A 21,743-nucleotide genomic window follows, 5' to 3' on the forward strand; every position below is an offset into this window, starting at 1 on the left:
ACACACTGTTGTCTTACTGGCATCAACTGTCACCATATTATCTTACCCAATTTGATTTGATTTTGGATTTAATCAGGCAAGGGAGAGCTTTATGAAAGGGTTTAAATCAAGAAAATGAATCATAAATGAACTTCAAACCATGAACTTTACCTTACAAAATAAGGTGCATTAAAATAAAAAGAAGTGCTGTGACAAATTGTAAAACTGATTTTCAGCTCTTGACCAGTCTTCACTTGGATCACTAATAGGGCAACAACGATGGGGTCAGGGGATCTGATCAAAGTGATTCCCCTGTGAGTGATACTCAATGGATTCCTTAAGGGTACCTTACCAAAATCTTCATGCTTTCCTGATGATCACCAATAAGAGCACAGCAGATAAATCGTATGTTAATTGCAGCGGATTTTCAGTTGCCAGGAGTACTGTGTTTTCCTGTAAGACTGAAGTTCCTTAAAGGAGTGCAGAGGCACAACTCCAGCATAATGAACTCAGCGGACACATGATACAACACTGAAATCTGATCACCTGCAGCCATGCACCGGGAGCCAGAGATGCTCATACTAGTGCAGGTCATAATTTCTGATTGTCTCTCTTGTTCTGTCACATTCTCTGTCAAACTACTGCTTCATGAACAGGTTACTCTGGAAAAGACAACACAAATGGGAAAAGGGTTTCACACTTTAGCATCGATCCCATATCTAAATACACTCTTAACTGCTGTACACAATTTTGCTTAATATTCAGGTTTCACATTTATTTTCATTTCAGCATCCCATTGCTGGTTCTTACTTTATTTGCAAGCTGCTAAGCTTAATTTGACAGTGTGAAGTAACCTGAGCAGTGAGTAAAGCCTTTGAATTCCCAATGCAGTTTGAGCAAGAGAAATGCTAATTTATTTCATCTCATTAACGACCACAGAGGGACTAATAGTATTGATGAACACCACACAAAGGGTGTGCAGTCCCGTTATAATAATTACATAACCGATCACAGGCTGTTAAGAGATACCGAGGATCTTTAGATTAAGCATGATATAGCAACTGACAGTTCGCTGCTATGTCAGATACTACCCGCAAGTGACTCCTGGAGAAAATTAGGCAAGGGGGGGAAAGAAGGAAAATACAGAGTGATGCAAGCACAGGGATATTCAGCTTTTCAGTATTCACATCGTTTGCAGCTGCAAATTACACCAACAAAACCAGTGAGACACCAGAACACCGTCCACTGCAGAAAACATCTACAAGCAAGCTCTTTGATGTGTTACATCCAGTGCATCTAATTCTTTACTTTCATTATTCAAAAACTTTTTTTTTTAAATCAATCGCTTTTCCTGTTAATACGAAGGACGTGCAGTGAATAGGACAGCCTGGTTGTGCACCGTGACATGTTTGTAACGCTGGCTATGCATCATGTTCAGGACAAATGACAGAGAGTAAGATTTTAAATGATCCACACACTGTGTACTAAAACATGCACAACACAAAAACGTGAAGGGGAACACATACGCACACGCTCAGACACACAAACAAAAAGAAAAGCCTCTATCCTTTTCCTCTGAACTTGATGATTCACAGAAGCAGTGACCTGGGGTTTGGGACACACTCTGCTTTTGATCTGGACTTGAGAAGCCCCCTCCAAGCCCCGAGCCATAAGACTCCATTTACTACTGCTGTAGAGCTGAGGAGCACTTAGCTTAATGTACGGGACAGTAGAATGACACACACACACACACACACACACACACACACACACACACACACACACACATGCGGATCCTCATGGATTTCAGTATCTTTTATTACAGAAAGCATGATAAAGATGGTGTTTTCCCTGAGCTTTGGACATTTACATGTACAAACAATAGATGTGAATTTAATAAGATCCCATGCTACATGTAAATACAGCCTACTATTCGTGGTAGTTATTAGAATAGTGCCAGTGTTGGACTTTGTCTTGCCTTTGCCTGGCCTGTATGTAGAGTCTATAGGCAAGGTAAGGGATTTTTGTACCACTCTGCTTGTAGTCTGATTTCCACTGACCAATCACGTTTGATCAGGCTTTCGTTGCAGGAAGGTAAGCAGTGTGTGTGGACAACAAAAGAGTGCTTACATTTGCTGAAATTAGTGTGTCAAACACTGACTTTTTATTAGGTTTCAGAAATAATCTGCATTTGTAAACAATGACTACCATTTGAAACAGGAGGGTGCCCCAAAAACATGGCCATTGCCATACTTGGCTTGACTAAGCAATGGGTTCTTGACTGCCCACACTGATATTGACAAATATTGGTAAAAACACCCAACACTAAATTATGAACTTCATCCATCCATTCATTTTCTGCTTGCCCAATTCAGGAACATGAGGGGGGCTGGAGCCTATCCCAGCTGTTACTGGGTAAGAGGCAGGTGACTTAGACAGCTCTATCCATCACAGGACTAACACAAGGAGGCAGACAAGCATTCATACTCATGTTCATAGCTAGAGCCAATTTAGAACCGCCAGTTAGCAAGCATGTTTTTGGACTGTGGGAGGAAGTTGGACAACCTGGAGAGAAGTCACACAAAGAAGGGAAGGTAAAACAACAGGGTCATTGTTTAGTGACTACTTAACAAGGACATACGGCTTGACTCCACCTCCTCAGCTGTACTGCTGCTCTGCTACATGTGCTGCAGACCGAGATCCTGAGACCGTTTGAAGAACTATGCGATGACACAACTGTTAAATTACGTCCTCATTAGTTCTGTTAAAAAATTTACTCGGCTAAATCTGTGAGAGGACAGCATCAAAAAGCTACTTCCAGCTGCTCTCTTGTCACAAGGGGCCGCTCATTAAGTTGAATTTTACACTAGATGTTCTTCCTAACTCAGCCTCAATGGGAATTTGTAGAATTGAACCAGCAACTTTTTATTTGCAAAGCAAGATGAGCCAGTTATATTGTCCCATATATAAGTCTGATATATGGATGTGGTACCTGCTGCATCAGCTTTCCTTGATAAATTACACTGGAACAACTGTCTGCTGCTTATCTTCATCCAGATTATAACAGATGTGGACACTGATGGTAATTGCTTATGTCTTGTGGAGATAGAAGCACTGGTTAACTGATTTAGCCTCCATCTTTTGCTGTCTACCTCCACCGCTCATCTACATTCATACTGCTGACCACTTTATACTAGATTCAGCTTTAGTCATACTGCACGGATACGTTTCGAATTTGATATAAGAAAATCTGTTGACTTGTTGCATCTCATCTGTGTGTAGGTATGTGTTTAGAAGTGCCGGTGAATTTGCTACCTAGAGAGCAAAACAAAAAGACACGGATGTCATTGATAGAGAGATGTGATGGATTAGAGTGGCCCAAGGGGGAAGTCCCGCTCCATCAACATGTAATGAAAACTAATTTGAAAACAGCAGGCAGCGATGAATAACTCTAAGATGAGTTCTGGTAACATTGTCTTCAGTGAGAGGTCATTATTGTCTCATATATGGGAAAAATTGGTTGATAACATTACGATTGATGATAGAACATTAGTTGTTGTCTTCAGGAGTTATGGCTGTCTGTAAGTAGGTCTGACTGAAAATCGATCAAGGGCAGAAACAATTTTACACCAAGTTTGTAATCCACCGTTCCACCATCAGATGCAACAGATGAAATGATGCGTGCTGGACAAAAGAAAAGGGCTGTAATACCATACATTTCTGCAATCTCTTAAATTTAAATTCTCTGGGGGGAAAAATAAAAGTTGAGCAAGGAAAGGCTTGGTAACAAGGTAAACATGCAAAAGCTCAAAACATTATTTTCTCATTTCTTTTCTGTCTACCTTTGCAAGGTCCTGGATAGTCTAACGCAGCTGAGCTAAAATACCAGAGGGAAGAAAGTCAAATGGATTGTGATTATTGTCCTGGAACAGATTGAACAGGCTGTGGGAGAAGAATGTGAGCTGAATCCCATTTCAACACACAAGCCCAGGTGCATTTCTTTTACTGAGAGGAAGGTGAAACTCACAAAAGGGATCTAAAGAAAGCATTTAGGTGGTAATACCGGGTGTAATCTAACCACTTATCAACAGTAGTTTATCACTTTTTTTTCTGCAGCAAAAGAAAAACATTTCGCAAAGAACGGAGATGGTTTCAAATAAGTTGCCTAGATTTTAACTGCTGCTCTGTGTTAGTTAGATTAATTTAGATGTCAGACCTACACTTAACTTTATTTAATCTTATGCAAGATACAATTTACGGGCATTCAAGGCAAAGAAATCGTGTAGCAGACAAGAAGAGCCTGGGCAGTATTAAACACATCTACAGTTATCTGCCATGTGTTGTATTGTGCATTGCAAAAAGATGGCACAAGGGTCTAAAACTCCTTGATTTTTTTTTTCTTTCTTTCTTTTTATTTTGCGTTTTCTATGCAAATCCTGTCATTTTCTAGTCTTAGCCAGTCCTTGTCATTTTAACCTTCCTACAGAGAAAGACAAGTGCAGAAAATTAGGAATATACCACAGCATGACAGAAAACCAGAGAAGCAAAGCAACACCATGCTGGAATGACAAAAAAAAAAATCACCTCGAAAGAGAAACTGCGATGAACGCATCACTGAAACCTTTCAAAACATGTGAATCATCTGCTCTGAAATGGAAATAAGTAATCTGTGGGGAGTTACAGCTTCCTGTCATTCAACAGGAAACCTCCACTCCCCGCCGAGCAGCTAGGATTATCCTCTGCGCCTCACAGTTCTGGTTCAAATTCACAGCCTGCGTCAGCTGTCAAGACATGTAATAAAATGTGTGTGTCTGTGTGTGCTGAGGGTTGCCTGTGCCAGGTCTTGCTTCCAGTAAGTACAGTATATTTGATTTGAAAATGTATTACATCCAAAACTGTGCGATTCCTCTAAGTCTGTTGTTTTAGGGGAAGATTACCAAAGTCACTACTTCTTTCTTTTTTTTTTAATGTCAGGCTGCGGGTCTTATAACAATGCTGACTGGACACCTTCGGACAGTGAAGTACTCTGAGCCAGCTGGTGAGGAGGCTCTAGTCCAACAGTGCTGCTTTCAGCTCTGCCATGGCTGAGAGGTACCATATGTCTCCTCTCTCAGGAGTCCGTCCCAGGCTACTATTGCCAAGCCGTTAAGGCCTATCCCACATATGTGCCATAATACTGTTAAGTACTAATAAGTCCTCAAGTGGTTAAGGCACTGCTGCAATTCAGATTGTGAACCCTTGTCTGTATCTGCATTTGGGCTTATGAACAATAGAGAAATGACCACAGGGAGGTTCACTGGGTGGTGGTATTCCCCAATGACCTACACCTTCCTAAGACAGGTGAGTTTGCTTCCTCATGAAAATGAACTTAATCAGATAATCTCAGCTAACATCAGACTGCATTTGAAACACAATATGAAAACCATGTTGCTCTTTAAATGAGCCAATCATTTTTGTAACTTTAGCAAAGTGAGCAAACCCGAAACTTTCTAGGGGCAATTAAAGTAGGTCTTTCAAGTATTAATTTTCAACCTGTTATAAAAGAAGAGGTCCTATTTGCCTCTATCACCATGATTCCTTTAGTTTAAAACCCTGATACTTACGGCACTGTGACACTGGAGGCTAAAATAAGTGTGAAGTAAATAAAAAATATTTTCCAAAATCACAGTAAAAGGTTTTGCACACCTTTCATATTTAAAACACAAGACAAGTAGCTTCGTTCCGCTTATCGTTGCCATAGGAATAGTTTAACCAATCAGAGGCGACATAGTAGGGCCAGTTAAAAAGAGTAGCCAATCAGAGAGTCTGTTGTTTAAGAGCCAGGCTGTTTGAAACGGCAAAGCAAGCCCAAGCACCTTTCAACTGACGACTTGTGAAACGGGCAAGCGTGGTACTTTTTATGGTTATATAAAATAGTTAAGTTTCCGAAAAGCGGCGCTACTTACAGAGGTAGATATACTCACTTCAAGTAGTTTAGGTTTTTTTTATGAGCAGCTGTATTTCTGTCTCCACTTGTCCATTTCTGTTTTAGCTTTAGCTCTGATTTATTTAGCTAACGATGTTTGTTTAACTCGATCAATTAATGCGCCTGTAAATGAGTAAAATATAGAAAAATGTAAAGTTTTTTAAGCGTACAGATAAGCATATTCGTGGATTTCTTTGTGCATGAGGAAGTTTTCTGTTTACTCTGTGTGTACCTTCATTAGTTTGTAATGTAGAAACTAGCGTTTGGGCTAAAGGAACTTAAACAGAAGGCTTCAGCTGTAGCTTGAAATAAGTATTAAAGTTTCTTTTATAAATCAAACGCATCCGAATATGTTTTATGTCCATGTACGGTTTGCAAAACAAACAAAAGAGTACCAACGACTATCAATAGCTGCCAAAGATAACGGTGGTGGCCATAGCTGAAATTAAAATAAATACTATATAGTAACATACCAAAGTAGGTCCCGTCCGTATGGCCAGTTATTGATAGCTCATGCTGTGTTATTAAACTAGCACTATGACACTGTATATCTCTGTGTTTAGATGTCCTCAGACGAAGAAGAACCAACCAGTCCTGTTCTCCCCAAAGACTCGGACCGGGGCAGCTCCGTGTCCTCTGAGCTTCAGGTGAAAATGTGCTTTTATTTACACTCATAATTCTATGGAACCATGTTTCCACCACTGGAAAACTATTATTTATTAAAAGGAAATACTCATCTATTTTGTTTTTGTATTAAATGGTAAAAGGACAGATTGTCTAGAAGCTGCTCTGAAAAGGTTTGGATATTAAATTCAACATTTTACACGATTGGTGATTCAGTTTGCTGTTGTCTGAGTCCAACCATTTGAATTAGTCTGCCAACCAAAATCGTGTGTGATATCAGCTTGCTTGAACTAGAACCTTGTGTGAAAGTAGTTTTGCTGTGTTGCAAGTCCAAATGGACTCTGTTAGGTTGAGCAAAGCTTTACATAACATGGTCTTAGCATAACTAGGTGTCAAAATAGAAGAGTCACACTAAAATGTTGTAACCAAAATAAACTGACTTGAAACAATACACAGAAAAATACAAACTGTAATATGCTTCAATTGATATTTGACCACCTTGTTCTTTGTTATTGTTTATCAATTAACAGGATGAGTATGAGGAGCTCCTCCGTTATGCTGTTATCACCCCTAAATTTGACGCGCTTGGCGTTCAGTTGAAGCAGCAGAGCACCTCGCATCTGTCTGCAGCGGGTGGAAATAAAGATGGCACAAAGTTTCAACGTGTACCAGGTATGGTGGCTTCCTCCTGTATGAAGAACACTTTCATACACATGTCTGTGTAGGTTCACAGTCATCTAGGTCATCTTAGTCTAGAGAGCTTAGAAAAAGAGGCAACAAAACAAAACAGACACACAGTTCACCGGGATTGGCTGACTGAAACTGAATATGAGCCCTTCCAGACACTGTCTGCATCAAATGATCGTCTGTCAGAAAGGATTTGGCATCAAAATATGGAGAAAATGTGTGTGTGTATTCATCAGCTTTATATTTTCATCTTTTAAACCAGTGTAAAAGGCTAGATATCAGTCTGTCACATTGTACCCCCTATCTCTTTCCCCTGCAATACCCACATCTTAAACACTCCATCAGTTTCCTCCCCTGTTGTGACTCTCATCTGAGGTTTAGTGCTTTAACTGTCACGGAGTAGTGCACGAGGATGTAGAAAGCAGACGGGCCAATTGGTAATGATCTCCTGGCACTCTGCCCGTACTGCTCTTTAGAGTGCAGGCTTTCTCTTCTCCCTCCCTGCAGAATTTAATTAAGATATTGACATAAATGCTTTCTTGGACAAGGAGCCACACTCATCTTATTTACCACTCTCACCTTCACATTTTCTGCTCTTAAGCTGTTTTTTGTTTTCTGACTTTTTTGGATTACATTTTTTAAATCAATCATTTTAATCTATCTTTAGCCACATTTATCTATTCCTCTACCTGCTCACTGTAACTCCTGTATCTTCTTTCAGATTCTGCCATTGAAGCTAAGGATGGGCGGCACTCTAGCAGGAGCCTGAGATCGTCACAGGCCTCCCCCTTGATTGTTGGGCCACACTCGACACACTCAAGAGCCTCTCGTGGTAAAATAATTGTAAAATTTCAGAGAAACAAAATACTTATTATGTGTAACTGTCATAATACTGTTTCATATTCTCAGCCATAGTCTGCCTGTCTGTCTGCGGTTGTGCTTTTTTTTTTTTTCCACTCCAGCTGAGAAGATGGCAGGTCATTTGTCTAGCAGGGCGTCACTGCTCTCAGATAATCCCTCAGAGAGGTTACAGGTGGCATCTGAGAGGTCCAGGCCAGATACCCCAGAACCCTTTGAGTTTGTTGTGACAGAGATGTTTATTTCAGAGGAGAACATAAACAAGATGGAGAACATTCTGGACACGTGGAGCAACAACCTGAAGGTTAGTCTGCTTCCACACAGTGTACAACTGTCCTTCACAGCCGCTCGGTTTCTCCTGTGGGCTTTTACATAGCAGCAAACAGCATTGATGCATAGATAGTTTCTGGCATTTTTGATCATAATGATATTTTTCACACTCTTCTTTCTCTGCCATTGTCATTAGAAAGTTATACTATGCCTGTGGTCAGATTAGAGATTATATAGAGGGAATGTGTCTGAGCCTCAGGATGACTTTTTGAAAAGGATGACACCTCGCTGCTCTTCATGGAACCGTTGACCTTTTAACTGTGTTTCCTGGAGACATTATTCTAAAGGAAATGGGTGTCTCCATGTGGGTGTCCATCCTGCCCTTTTCCTCTGATTTTGTACAGCTCATTCATGGAGAGCAGATGACAGCCAATCACCTGCTAAGCTGTGCAAAGCTTAATCTAAGAAAAAAGCAGTACCAGCCAGAAGGAGAAGGAGATGTGGGTTAAATAGTACACTCGTGTGTTGAGGGAGGGGTTTGAAAGTTCTTCTAAACCTGGAACTACACATCAGAACTGTAAAATAATACATCTCTGGTGGAAAACTCTTACACTCTGTGCAGTAGCATAAATCTGGCTTAAGTTTGCTGGACTTCAGATGTCAAGAACTGAGTCCAGCAAAAGAAAACTTAGAGATGAATTCTTCAAGATTTCTGTGTTGTGCAGTTGCATCTGTCTGGCACACCTGTTCATGTAATTTAAAAGCAACTACAGATATTTGTACAGATGCTCATGTTTGCTAAAGTAGAGTAATGAACACATTGTGACAGCCCAACCCTCTATTCCCTAATTAGTCAAATGTGCTGACGGAGCTACGGAAGTGGAAGTTGGCCTTCGTTGAGCAACACAAGCTGGAGATGATGAAGGAGAGGGAGAGGCATGCAGCCCAGACAGCTGGCCTGAAGTCAGAGCTAGATAGCCTTAAACAGCTATTACAAACCTATGAAACCTCCAACCAAAGGAAAGATGAGGTGACTACACGTCTGTTTATTTGCTTTATCTAGTAAATCATTTAGCTGTTTGTTATCAGGTAATTTGCAGAATAATTTGTCATTTATTTAATCACCTGTTGTTGTTTTTTGTTTGTTTTTTTTTTGTTTTTTGTTTTTTGTCAACAAAACACGAAAAAACTGTAAAAACACCCATTACAAAATCATGGACTCCAAGCTGACATCAACTAATGTCTCGTGTCTCTAGGAGACTAGAGTGCAAAAATATTATATTTAGTGCAATGAAAGGCAAAAAAAAGACTTTTACATTTAAGGTCCTCATATCAGTGTTTTGTTAGGCCCCTATATACGTCTTTATTAATTAATTTGCACATTATGCCTTGCATGCCTGTGTAAAAACAAACAAAAATTAAAAAAAAATTAAAAATTCAAGAAGCACTCTACTTCCTTCCTTTTTTTTAAACCAATGGGCTTGTTTTGTGGACTCTTTCAGGTTATCGGGAACCTGAGCCAAGTACTGGACAGACAGAAAGAAAAGCTTGAGAAGATGAGGGCCTTCACCCACTGGAGACTCCAGCACATCGAGGCCAAAGAAGAGGTATGGTGTTTAAGAAGATTTCAAAACCTTTTGACATGATATTTTAGAAGTTGCTTGTGACATTAGAAATGCTCATCAAATAGTAAAACCCATCTCTACCTTTAAATTGTCAGAGTAACAGAGATTTTTGCTACGTCCAAACTACTGGTTTACTAAATTTTGTGCCCCCCCCCCCCGTTGCTGTTTTTTCAATGTGAACTTTCATACAAGTGTTGGTGATTTACTTAACTCATCGGGTAATGCCATTCCTTAAAAATGACCAATTCATATTTTTGTATAAACCACGACATAAAATTCATGACGAGAACGAATGCAGCTGCACAGGAGTGACTTATAGACGTAATTATTGCCTTGTAAATATTACAAATCACAGCCCTGTGGTTCCCCGCCAGGCTCGTTCTTCTCAGGTGGCACAGCAGCACTACAATTTGCAGCTGAAGAAGAAGGTGTGGTTTGCCTGGCAGTCTCTGATCCAGAAACACTGGAAAGTCAAGGTGGAGAGAGCTTGCCGTTCAAGGGCTGAAGAGGTCTGCTCCCAGATGTCTGTGGAGTATGAGGCTAAGCTAGCAGAGGTCAGTACATGTGGGACAGTGTGTCTAAGATGAGGCTGTAATGCTCACTTTAAACTGAAACTCTCTGCATTTAAGTAAATGAGCATCCCACTTTTGTTAGTATATCATGGTAAATGGACTGGTTTTCAGCTCTGTTTGAGCACTGAGTGCTATCTTACTACAAGCCACATTCACTCTTACAGACACATTCATACAAGCAGTTTTTTCTATGCCTAAACACTTTCGTCCTGACATTCAAACACTTACACGGATGCATCAGGTTCTGCTGAGTAGAGGATTGAACCATCAACTTTCAGATCATTATATAACCCACTCAGTGTTGGGAAGGTTACTTTTAAAATGTATTCCACTACAGATTACAGAATACATGCCCCAAAAGCGTATTTTGTAATGTATTCCGTTACGTTACTCAATGACAGTAACGTATTCTGAATACTTTGGATAACTTAATAATATTATCATGCTTTTTACAACTACATGAATGTACTATTACTGTGTGATTTATTACTGTTACTGAAATACCAATACCAACTAGATTTTTAAATCTTATTATAAAATGAGTAACAGTAGGGTGGACAGTAGGTAAGGCTGCACTTTTTGCAGCGATCTCGTATAGAAAACTATTTTGTGTGTATCTAAAACAGGTCTGTGGCTCCGAACCGTAGTAAAGGGACCTCTGGCTAATATGTCGGGTTCCGTGTCGGGCTCGTAGCCGAAAACTAGCTTTACTTTGTTGTCTGAGTCAACGTTTCTAGCGAGAGACAGAGAAAGGCGTTGAAAGGCTGCTCCAGCGGAACTTATTGTTTCGGAGGAAAACACGAACACAGTGTACAGTCGAGTCTTAATAGCTCACAACTGGGCTCGTCAGGCACTCTTTTTGGCTGCAGTGGTTATTATTATATTTGCATGCTTCCAGCTCCCGTTTCGGGTCGGTTGCAACTCGTACTTTTCAACTCTTTTTCTCCCTCCCTCGCGCTCACAGACACATAACGGGTATGGCGGTCCATTCTCCCTGCAGCACGGACTACACTGCCCATGAGGCTACATTCTTTAGGGCGATGACTGTAACACTCTGCCTATTGCCTTCATATTAAATCATTTTTGTGAATAATTTTAAAAAATATTTCTTCACCTCGTTATGCGGGCCACAAGTAGAGGTGACATGGGCCACGAGATTGAGACACAGGCATTGGAGCCTCTTAATGCGTGTTTTCTTTGGGTTTCCACCAGCGTGGAATTACCAAAAATAGAGAGCATAGCCTAACATATGAAACAAGAAAAGACCGCCGTGTAATCCATTTATTTCAATATCACCTTTTTAAACGGTAATTGTAATGGATTACAGTTACTCATGTTTTGTATTTTAAATACATAATGCTGGTGCATGTATTCCGTTACTCCCCAACACTGAACCCACTCTACCACCTTAATTACTGTGAATTACTTCTGTGTGCTCTCCAAATCACTGTAGAGCCCGTGCCGATGGTGAAACCAAAAATACATCCTACATAGGGCTTCATGTTTTCGTGTTTTTATTAGGCTGTAACATAATAAATCAGGTTTTTTTTTGTTTTTTTTTTAATGCACATCTTGTGTTTTTCTTCTTTTTAAAAAATAATTATATAGAAAGATAATTCGACAATTCTTTCTATCCTTTGCTACCTGTGTGCACAGCACTGTGAGGCTATAGAGCGGGCACAGGCGGAGATTCAGAGACTACGATTAGAGCGAGAGCGATATGAAGAATCCATGAAGAAAGCCTTCATGAGGGGTGTATGTGCTCTCAACATGGAGGCGCTCAGCATGTTTCACTCTACAGAAGGACGAGCAGAACAACCTCCAGCTCATGATCAGCATGGTTTGTAGTAAATTTGTGGCCTGTGGAGAAAAACATTTATCTTCGTAGAAATGTAGCACACTAAAGCATGTACTGCTAGGATGATATATAGACTGATGCTCTATACAATGTACCGTGGTTGCATCGTGGGCCTTGCCTCTGCGGTGTATTGATTTAGCGCAGTTTTGGAGATTGAAACAAAAAGACAAGATGGAAACAGCATTTTTCCAATAGAGTGCAGCCATGTGCTATTGACGTTTGTTAAGATTTATGATTGAGAGGAGGGAATGGGGTCTTTGCACTTTACTTGAAAGCCTCATTTAATGAAGTTAAATCTGTGAATATGCTCAGCACTGCGCAAAAGGTACTTTGCACAGGTTGGCAAGCTTAATGTGGCAATGAAAAATTGGTTGATAAAATTTAAAACCCTTTTGAACCATGTTAAGAATCATGTAATGAATGAATGAATGAATGTTAGTTAGTTGTATGTAAATGCTGGGAAGATTGGATTAAGAGCTTTGGACTATTACCTGACACTTCAGTAGAAAACCTTAAACTCGGACCAGCGGTGTTTAAAATACTAGCATCATATGATTATCACCAAGATGTCCCACTGGCATGAGTTGGGAAAAATATCTCATCATTATATTTACACCACCTGTCGTCAGATTTGTTGTCTGAATCTGTTTTTGTTTTTTGTTGATACCATGGCTGCTGGACTTGGATCTTACTATCTTTAGCATGTAGAAATGAAGCCTAGCATGGGCATCTGCTCATCCATCTGCTTTCAGGTTTAATGAGTCTTCCAAACTGAAATGTATGTTAATACGATGCTGTCAGCCAGGGCGGTTAATTGATTACCCTTTCCTGTTGCTTTAAAAATGAGCACTTTTTTTTTTCCCTTTGGATTTTTTTTTAAACTGCACATATTTATATATTTTATACTTTATAGGACTTTTGCAGAAGTTATGAATCCCCAGCTCCTGCTACACCTGTGGTTTAAAATGGGTACTTTATGTGTCATCTGACAAGCAAGAGATCATTGAAATATTCCAATTCAAATACAAACTCAGGATTTCCAGTTTAACGGGGGATTTTTGTGTAACTACAATAAAAATGAGTTATTACTGAGTCCTAATGACTCAATGAAGGTTTCTTTTTGTGTCGTAGTTCCTCTGCCTCGTGAGGATGAGCGTGGCTCCTCTGCCATGGCTCAGCTCCAGCCATATGCCACCTCTTCCACACAGTTCAGTCCAGTCCATTTTGACCACCCAGGCCCGTCGCACAGTGAAGCAGATGATGTGGCAAGTCACTGTTAATTTATAATGAAAACACACCATAGTACAGTGTCTTTCCAAATCACTCGTGGTTCTTGAAATTTATTTATTGAATGTTAAGCATGTCCTTTCACGTGGATCATTTTGTTCTTTTGATTATTTATTACTTTATGTCGCAGACAATTCTGGCTTCACATATAAATCATGTGATTGCCCTAAAAAAGAAAAATTTGTAGAGCAGTCTTGAATTTCCTTTGTTATACTTTTTGTTTAAATTAGATGCACTATGACTAACTTCCTCTAAATCCCAAATCCTGATCCTGTGTTCACTTGTTGCCTTTATTTGTAGATGGGCTCTGGTGCCCCCATGTCCCAAGAAGAAGCACTCCCTCCCACTACAGTGGTGCACAGCTCACTCCCTCTTGGGGGAATTGCAAGTTCCCACAAAAAGGTTAGTGTCAGACATATAGAGACAAACTACCAACAGCAGCTGAATCTATGTCCTGCTTTGTTGTCTGTACTGTGCCATCTAAAGCTCTTCATCAAAAATCACATTTGTATATAACACTAAAAATATTGCTTGTTTTAGGTAGGTACTCGTGTCGTCACAGCAAGTCAACAAAAATCCTCAAAGACTGTAACGGCTCGTGTCACTGCGCGCCATGAGATCAGTAAGGTGGGACGTAGCAGCCTGCAGGTGATGGGAGTGGCTCCACCCATGAGCTCTGTGGTAGTCGAACGGCATCATCCTGTTACGCAGGTATGTGATGTGATGCATCGATACTGTTCCTTTATGAGTCTTGCAGTCATATACTTATGAATCTTTGCACAGTTTTAGGTTCAAGGTCATGTTGTTGCGTATCTCGGACCACATCTAGCACAGCTCTTGCTTTTAGACTGCTCCTTCTAGGGTTTTCAAATGACTTTGCACTTAAACCCTACACTTAAATTTGTATTATTTTTCACATCAGCTGGTTTCTCCAGGACCTTATAGTTGATGTCTGCATTGATAATCTGACTCTCGAGGACTCACCAGAGCACCAAAGTTTTATACTGGAAACTGCAGTTTGGTCTTTGGGTTTTACCCAAACTCTTATCACCAATAAAAATTCTGTCACCTTGAAACAAAAGTTGATGTTTTGGGTGTTTTTTTTGGTCAGTGGGGAAATCTCAGTTCCCAGTGCAAATGGTGATAATCGGACTGATCTTAAAAATAAAATCAGGTATGCTGGAAGCAGTCCAGGGGTGCATGAGAAGATGCCTACATCATAGGAATTAAAACAACAGACTTTAATATTTTTGTGCTGTTTGATTTTTGTTTTTCTATAAGCAAAATCACTTAACTTTATAAAGGTACCCTTTATTTTTCACGTTGTTCAAATGCAACTTTGTTTATGTAAATTAGAAAAGCAATTTAAACTTTTTTTTTGTTTGTTTGTTTTTTGCTTTCTTTTAGCTCACCATTGGGCAAGCCACAGCTGCTAAATTTCCAAGCTCCTCCCAAAAGGGCCACATGTCCACTGCAGGCAGAGCCTCCTCCAGAACGCACAGCAGCACCTGTCACACACACTCCATCAAAGTAGTTGACTGATGACACGCACATATGTCAAAGATCTTCCTTAAGACCAGCTATGCAAAAATCCAAATTGATGGAATTTTCTGTCTTGATATGAAGGAGATTAAATATATATATATATATATATATATATATATTTTAGTAATTATTACAGATGGAACAAAAGTTCAGAAAGTTCCAAAATGAACATTTATTACTTTGCTTTAAATTGTGCACAGATAACTGTGTACTGAAGTGTACTGCAAGGCGACCATCCAACAGCACATGTTGTTTACTTGACGAAACCAAAGCTATATGCTAATTGTGTGACGCACAACGTTATTTTTAAAATAAATTATTTCACTGCAGTAGTCCTGTAGAGATGCTTCGTTGACAGTGATGCGAACATTGTAAATACTGCAGTGTTCCTCTTCATGAAATGGTACATCTTTTACTGCTGACTTGCTCTGCCTCCAGTCGAATCTTATCTGAAAGACGAACATTTGATGAAGTAAAACTTTGGAACAGGCGGTGCAGAAGACATAAATTTCTGTTTATCGCATACTTGTTAACAGAGTGTACCTGCAGCTTTCGTGTTCCCAGTGCAGATGAGGCCCTGGTAGAGGTCTTTAGCAGGGGCCTTCAGAGCCAGCTCCTCCCCATGAAGCCAGATCAGCAGCATTCTGTTCCCATGCTCTTGATAGCTGTGCTGACCTGCAGGTAAATGCACAACCCTTTAAGTTCAGAAAAAAAGGTCAACCTGCAAAAAAATACCCTAAAGATACCAAATTACAACTTGGAAAATAAGCTGTAAAAATTTCAATGTCATACTGGGATATTCATTTTTTTTACCTAAGATTTCAGGGTATTTAATTAATGTGTTTGACTCAAGAAGGTTAAGTTAGATTTTCAGAGGGTTGCCAAATGCACAGCAGAAACCTGCCCTGTCAGTGTGTGAGTTATGGCACCTGTCCACTGCTCCTCGATGGCAGACACTTGGTCCTGAGTAAAGTCCCAGTGTGTTGCCAGTCTTTTCCAGTCTCCTGGTTTCAGCAGCTTGTACGCCAGGCGCCAAGCCATCGAATACAGCTCCTTGTTCTCACTGCGGCGGTCAAATTTGAACGTCAGTGCATGCTCGGTGCGAACAATCTCATTAAGCTCAGGGTTAGCCTGAAAGGGCAATTAAATCATGTCAGCAGGCTGATAAAGGCCACACTCTCCAGACAACAGAGGGGCACAGGAAGAAAATTTTGGCAAGACACTAACACGTATGATTAGCAATATAAATGTCAGAGTGAAACATTTTGAAAATCAATAATGGAGGAGAATAAGGCATATTCTTAATTAAACTGATGATAAATCGTATGTCGAATGTTTCTGGGCTCCGAATCACTTTTACAGTGAATGCTTTAATAGAATTAGAGGGGATTCAGCTAATCGAGGATGTGACACTGAATCATTCATGGTGAAAGTAATTATTGATTTCAAAGCATCGCGAATGGATTATGCTCGTGAAAGTTACAAGTATCATTTGATTATCCCCTCACCTTTTTCTGGTCATAGTATCGTTCTGCTTTGATGATCATGTCCACAATGTTTACCTCATCTGCTCTGGCTGCAACACCCAGAGCAGTCTTACCCTGCTACTCCGAATCCAGCATGTACAGTGAAAAACAAATTCAATTAGAACCGCAAGAGATTGCATTTAGTTTGATTTTTCTTGTATTTTCAATGTATCATGCTGCGACAAAGGCTTACATTAATTATCATTTTTTTGCTGTTTGGATAGCATTAGTATACAGTTTAATTTTATTAATATGACAAATGCATCTTACCCGGTCCTTGACTGTTATATCAGGCCCAGCTTTAAGAAGCATTTCCACAACCTCAGCTTTGGCAGTCTCAGCAGCAATGTGCATAGCTGTCTGGGACCTCTAACAGTCCAAAGCATGACACGACATAACGATACGCAGGAATTAGTTTGTCTACATTATGTTCATGGATGCTTTATTTTACTGTCTTAGGCAGGAGCTTGTACCTTATCTGTGGCATTGATATTGCAGCCAGCCTCCAATAGGTAGTAGATAACAGGGATGTGACTGTTCTTCACTGCCAGGTGGAGAGGTGTCTCTAGATCCTGAGAGCAATAATATTATGCTTCATAAAAGATGGATTACTCTGCCACTGCCTCCTATCTGGTTGTTTACTTACCTGATTTTGAAAGTCCGCCTGGGCATTGTACTGTAAGAGAACTTGAACAAGAGCCGCGTCTCCTTTTTCTGCAACTGTATGGAGAGCGCTGCATTTGGCCTACAAAGAGTACAAAGTGAGTGCAGTTGTACTGTCTAGAAGAATCTTTAAAAACTGATTTTGTTTATAACATATTTTTCAGGATAAACACCATAATGCATGTTATATTAGTAGTACGGTTAAAAGCAGAACCGTAGAAAAGGTATTTAGTCATTTGAATCTACACAGTACCAAAAAACGCCAAGAAAATACACCGGTACACAAACAAAAGTTACCAAAGAAAACACATGATTTTCTGAACTTGCATGTTATGAACATTGATTACTGTAAGTATTTGATGTGTGTATTTTTCTCTTAGCTTGCACTGGTTCAGTAAAACTTGGCCGGGTATACTGCCTGAACGTACCACTGTGAGTATGTTAGGGTCACAACCGGCCTCCAGCAGGACCTGAGCACATTCTTCCTGACCGTGGTCTGCAGCCTGGTACAGAGCAGTCTCACCATCCTGCAGCACAAAACATCCGTCAGCAATGATGCAAATGGAAAATTCTTCTAACATAATTAACATTTTAAGTTATTATCATCATTATTATTATTATTAGTTATAACAAAGTAGAATTTCTTTACACTAAGGGAACGTTGGCTTGGATCATTCAATTAAATGCCAGCAAATAAATTAGTTACTGCAGATCTTTTGGGGGGTAAGGTTTTGTAATTATCTCTTACTTTAATGCATCATTAAGCCACATCAGTACTAATACAAAGGAACACATTTATCATGTTCAGTTTACCTGTTACCTGCCAAAGTTCGATCCAGAAAGCTAAATGTGTCATTATACTAACTGGTAGATGTTTGATTCATCTCAATTGATCCCAAGTGGAGCCAGCATCCAGCAGTGGATTAGCCGCTGAGCTCACACTGTCACAAACCAAACCGTGATAGAGAGGATGTTTGCACTGATTGTCTACCATATTGACTTCATCCCGAGTATCAAAGCTCTGCAGCAGCAGTTGGACGACATCCAAGTGGCCGTTCCTGGCAGCTAAGTGCAGGGGCGTGTCCCCTCTCTGGCAGAAGGGAGGGAGGGAAACAGCTTGCATCAAAGAGTGTTTGACTTTGAGCTTTCTTGCAGGTGTGACACTGAAATGTGCACTCAAGGCACACGTGAGCATAAACAGCCATATAGCCTACTCGGAAATAGATGCAGAAAAATCGCACAAATAAGTCCTCGTGCACACCTTGTTGGGCTTCATGGTGGCCATGTTGTATGGCTCCATGAGCACCTGTAACATCTTAACACACCCGTGCTCTGCTGCCAGTGCAAATGCTCGGTGTCCTGACTGAAACACAAGAAAAGAGGCTCAGGTAATCACATGTAATGCATGCAAAATGAAATTTGCCACACAATTGTTTTGTGCAAGTTGCATACCAGGTCATCCTTGTCAAGTTCTTTCATCTGCAGGTCATTTACAATGTAGTCTACGATTTCAGTATGGTTGTTGATGACAGCACAGTGCAAAATATTGAGTCCTTCCTGAAACAAAGAAATAACTTTTTCTGTTAAATCAGGCAGGGCGCTGTTTGAGAATTTACAATGCAAACCAAATTCATCTTGAACCGTATTTGAAAATGGAAAGCCACAGTGTAAAAGATACAGTATAACGAAAGCAAAAATGGACAAACTACAACGTGTAGCTTGTGGTTTAATTTCCTTGAAATTTAGCGCACTTGAAAACTTACAAACAGGTGCGAGAGAACAAGAGGGTATATTTAAAATTAAACAAATTATACTTAAATTCGAACGTCGAAATGCTTTATGGTTATAGCATTGTCAGAAATATGTGCCACTAAACATTACATTTTAGTTATTTATAATTTGATGTGAATTTTTCAACTCATATAATTACATATGGATGTGAATTACACAGATTAAGCTTAAATGTATTTGTGAAACTGAATTTCGAAACTTTACAAAATTAAAATTAATCAAAACTTCACACCATATTACTTTTATTACTTTTCGTTTCTCAGAACTAAAATCCAGTTCTCATAACTCAAACTCAGTTTTTGCAATTCAAATTCAGTTTTCTGGGAGAAGCATCAGGGTTTCTGAGGAAGGGCAGCCGACCACAGATTCACACACAAACTCTTCAAGCAGTCGGGGCAATATTAGGATGTTAGGCTACTCAATAATATTGTTTGACATTACCAAGGTTATTATAAACATATTACAAAACTAGATGGGGGGGCGCTAACTACTGAGTCAACTGCTTTCAAAATTCTTTTGTTGTTTTTATTGTAATACCTGTACTGATTTTCCTGAAACAAATGCAAAATAAACATTTTAGCCAATACAGAACTGGAATGTAACTTTAGACGTTACTATTTAAAATTGCTTAGAGGATACATTTTGTCCTGTCTTTTTAAAATGCTCTGAATTGACCAACTGCTTTCAAATATTTACAGTATAGTTGCACAGTAAACTCAGAAAAAGTATATAGTACTTTAAGGGGTATTACAGGAGATGTTGCAGGCTATATTATTAAGTGTTACTGAAAATTAAAAGTTTAAATAGTATAGATAATAAAATATCTGAATCGCAGTGTGTTGTTTTGAGAGGGTGTTTGTGCAAAATCTAAAAGGAAAACAAAAAACCCCCCAATGGGATTCATTTCTCAGTTTAAGGGTATTTCATCTCTGTTGGTTAGTGAGAAGCAATAGAGGAGAATTCTTCCTTCTACTTCACCTCGTTCTCAGCCTTCTGTTCTGCTCCAGCCTGCACTAATAATTTCAGGATGTCCAAACTGCCAAACCAGGCAGCCAAATGAATGGGTGCTACGCCGTACTGTCAGACACAGAACACAAAATGGTAGTAGCCGACTTGGAGACATTACATAACATATTGTCCTTGGCTCAAATCCTCGCATCTAACATCTTAAAATCCTCCCACCTTGTCCTTTTGGTCCACTTTGACCCTTCGCTGTAACAGCAGCTTAACAGCTTCTTTGTTTGTGCAAGCTACTGCAAAGTGAAGGGCAGTCCTATTTTGCTGAGGAAGACAAAATAATCAACATGTTATCAGTTTAATGAAAGTTTATTCAGTGATTGGGTCTGTTTGGCTAATGCAGATACTTTATCTTTTCAGACGCACCACATTCTTTACGTTGGCATTTAAGCCTTTTCCAAGATCCGTCATGGTCTCCACATCGTTCCTCTTAGCTGCTTCGATAAACTCCTTCTCAGCCTCAAGCACTACATAACACAGTAGACAAGCCTTAATACATGGCTTTTTTCATACATAATTAATTGTGTTAATACATATTAGACAGCAGGATTATATCACAACATAGAGTAAAGTGAACTAAGATGGTGAGATTTTCAACATTACTACCTACACACCCACATAGCAAATACAGTGTTTTTCCTTGGAAGGAAACTGTCACACCTCACTTCAGTGACAAACATTAGAAACTCAAGTGCTCGGTTCTTGAATCTGCTACATTTACTACACTTTCTATGTCTTTTCTGTCATATAAAGCACAAAAAGCTTGTTTATTCTTTTTACGTTTTTTTTTCTCTTGGATACTCACACATCTCTACGTCATCAAAACTGTTGTCCGTCTCTTTGTTTGAATGCTTGTTCAGAGCAAAGTCACTGAATCCCCTCACAGTCTCTGGTCTTATCCACTTTCGAGGGTCCAGATTCTCCTTTTTAGGAGAATGTTTCTCAATCATCCTCTTCAGAGCCATAGCTTTTTTTTCCATTTGGAGGCTCTTACAACAAAGCCACACTTTGTGTATTAAACAGTATAGGTTATATCCTGAAAACAGTCTACCTCAGTTCCAGAGGAAAAAGATCGCACACCCGTAAAGAAAGCCAGTGTTATCCAATTTCAAAGTTCTGATCTTCATAGAGCCAAGAGCGAGGAAGTGTATGGTAGTGTACTCCTTACTTTAGTGCCGCAGGGCTGATCCGTATTTACTTTACTAGCTCACACCCTAGAGATCCCCGGTGATAGTAACAGGTTTATTAAACATGACACATTTCACTTTGACTAGTCAGTGGCACAGCTGTGGCTATATTATGGCTCGAGTAACATGAGGAATTTATACCAATAGTCTAACTTAAATTTCTATTATGTAACGCTGGTTAAAAGATTAACAAAGGAGTTGGAGTTCAGTAGTAGTACATGTTTGTCTAAGGAAACAAACGTACTGTATGTGTAAGGAAGCGGCGAGTCACATTTACACAACTTGAAGT

General features: G+C 39.7%; 2 protein-coding genes across 5 annotated transcripts; one reads left to right on the forward strand and one right to left on the reverse strand.

Moving 5' to 3' along the window:
- Positions 1-5,789: 5,789 nt before the first annotated feature.
- On the forward strand, positions 5,790-15,350 carry poc5 (POC5 centriolar protein homolog (Chlamydomonas)). 4 transcript variants are annotated; one of them, XM_086312891.1, is made up of 13 exons: positions 5,790-5,928; positions 6,508-6,591; positions 7,099-7,240; positions 7,977-8,087; positions 8,218-8,417; positions 9,237-9,413; positions 9,886-9,990; positions 10,383-10,562; positions 12,237-12,420; positions 13,570-13,703; positions 14,026-14,127; positions 14,266-14,436; positions 15,133-15,350. In XM_086312891.1, the coding sequence occupies exons 2-13, from the start codon at positions 6,508-6,510 to the stop codon at positions 15,265-15,267; spliced, it is 1,725 nt and encodes a 574-aa protein (XP_086169017.1). In that variant the 5' UTR covers positions 5,790-5,928; the 3' UTR covers positions 15,268-15,350. The 4 variants fall into 4 exon arrangements, with proteins under 4 accessions (XP_086169017.1, XP_086169020.1, XP_086169018.1 ...); XM_086312894.1 differs by lacking the exon at positions 15,133-15,350 and adding an exon at positions 14,648-14,790; XM_086312892.1 differs by having other exon boundaries at positions 5,797-5,869.
- Positions 15,351-15,454: 104 nt separating this feature from the next.
- On the reverse strand, positions 15,455-21,728 carry ankdd1b (ankyrin repeat and death domain containing 1B). Its single transcript, XM_086314109.1, has 15 exons — positions 21,073-21,728; positions 20,634-20,734; positions 20,433-20,531; positions 20,229-20,327; positions 18,912-19,016; positions 18,721-18,822; positions 18,451-18,549; positions 17,888-17,986; positions 17,443-17,541; positions 17,270-17,368; positions 17,067-17,165; positions 16,779-16,874; positions 16,200-16,401; positions 15,814-15,945; positions 15,455-15,719 (listed from the first exon to the last, which is right to left on the reverse strand). The coding sequence occupies exons 1-15, from the start codon at positions 21,245-21,247 to the stop codon at positions 15,664-15,666; spliced, it is 1,662 nt and encodes a 553-aa protein (XP_086170235.1). The 5' UTR covers positions 21,248-21,728; the 3' UTR covers positions 15,455-15,663.
- Positions 21,729-21,743: the final 15 nt, after the last annotated feature.

The sequence above is a fragment of the Aulonocara sp. 'chitande type north' Nkhata Bay genome, linkage group LG12 (genome assembly GCF_057382095.1).
Source record: "Aulonocara sp. 'chitande type north' Nkhata Bay isolate Kocher_YH1m ecotype deep benthic linkage group LG12, A_spYH_male_GT1.1, whole genome shotgun sequence".
In the NCBI taxonomy this organism is placed as follows: domain Eukaryota; kingdom Metazoa; phylum Chordata; class Actinopteri; order Cichliformes; family Cichlidae; genus Aulonocara; species Aulonocara sp. 'chitande type north' Nkhata Bay.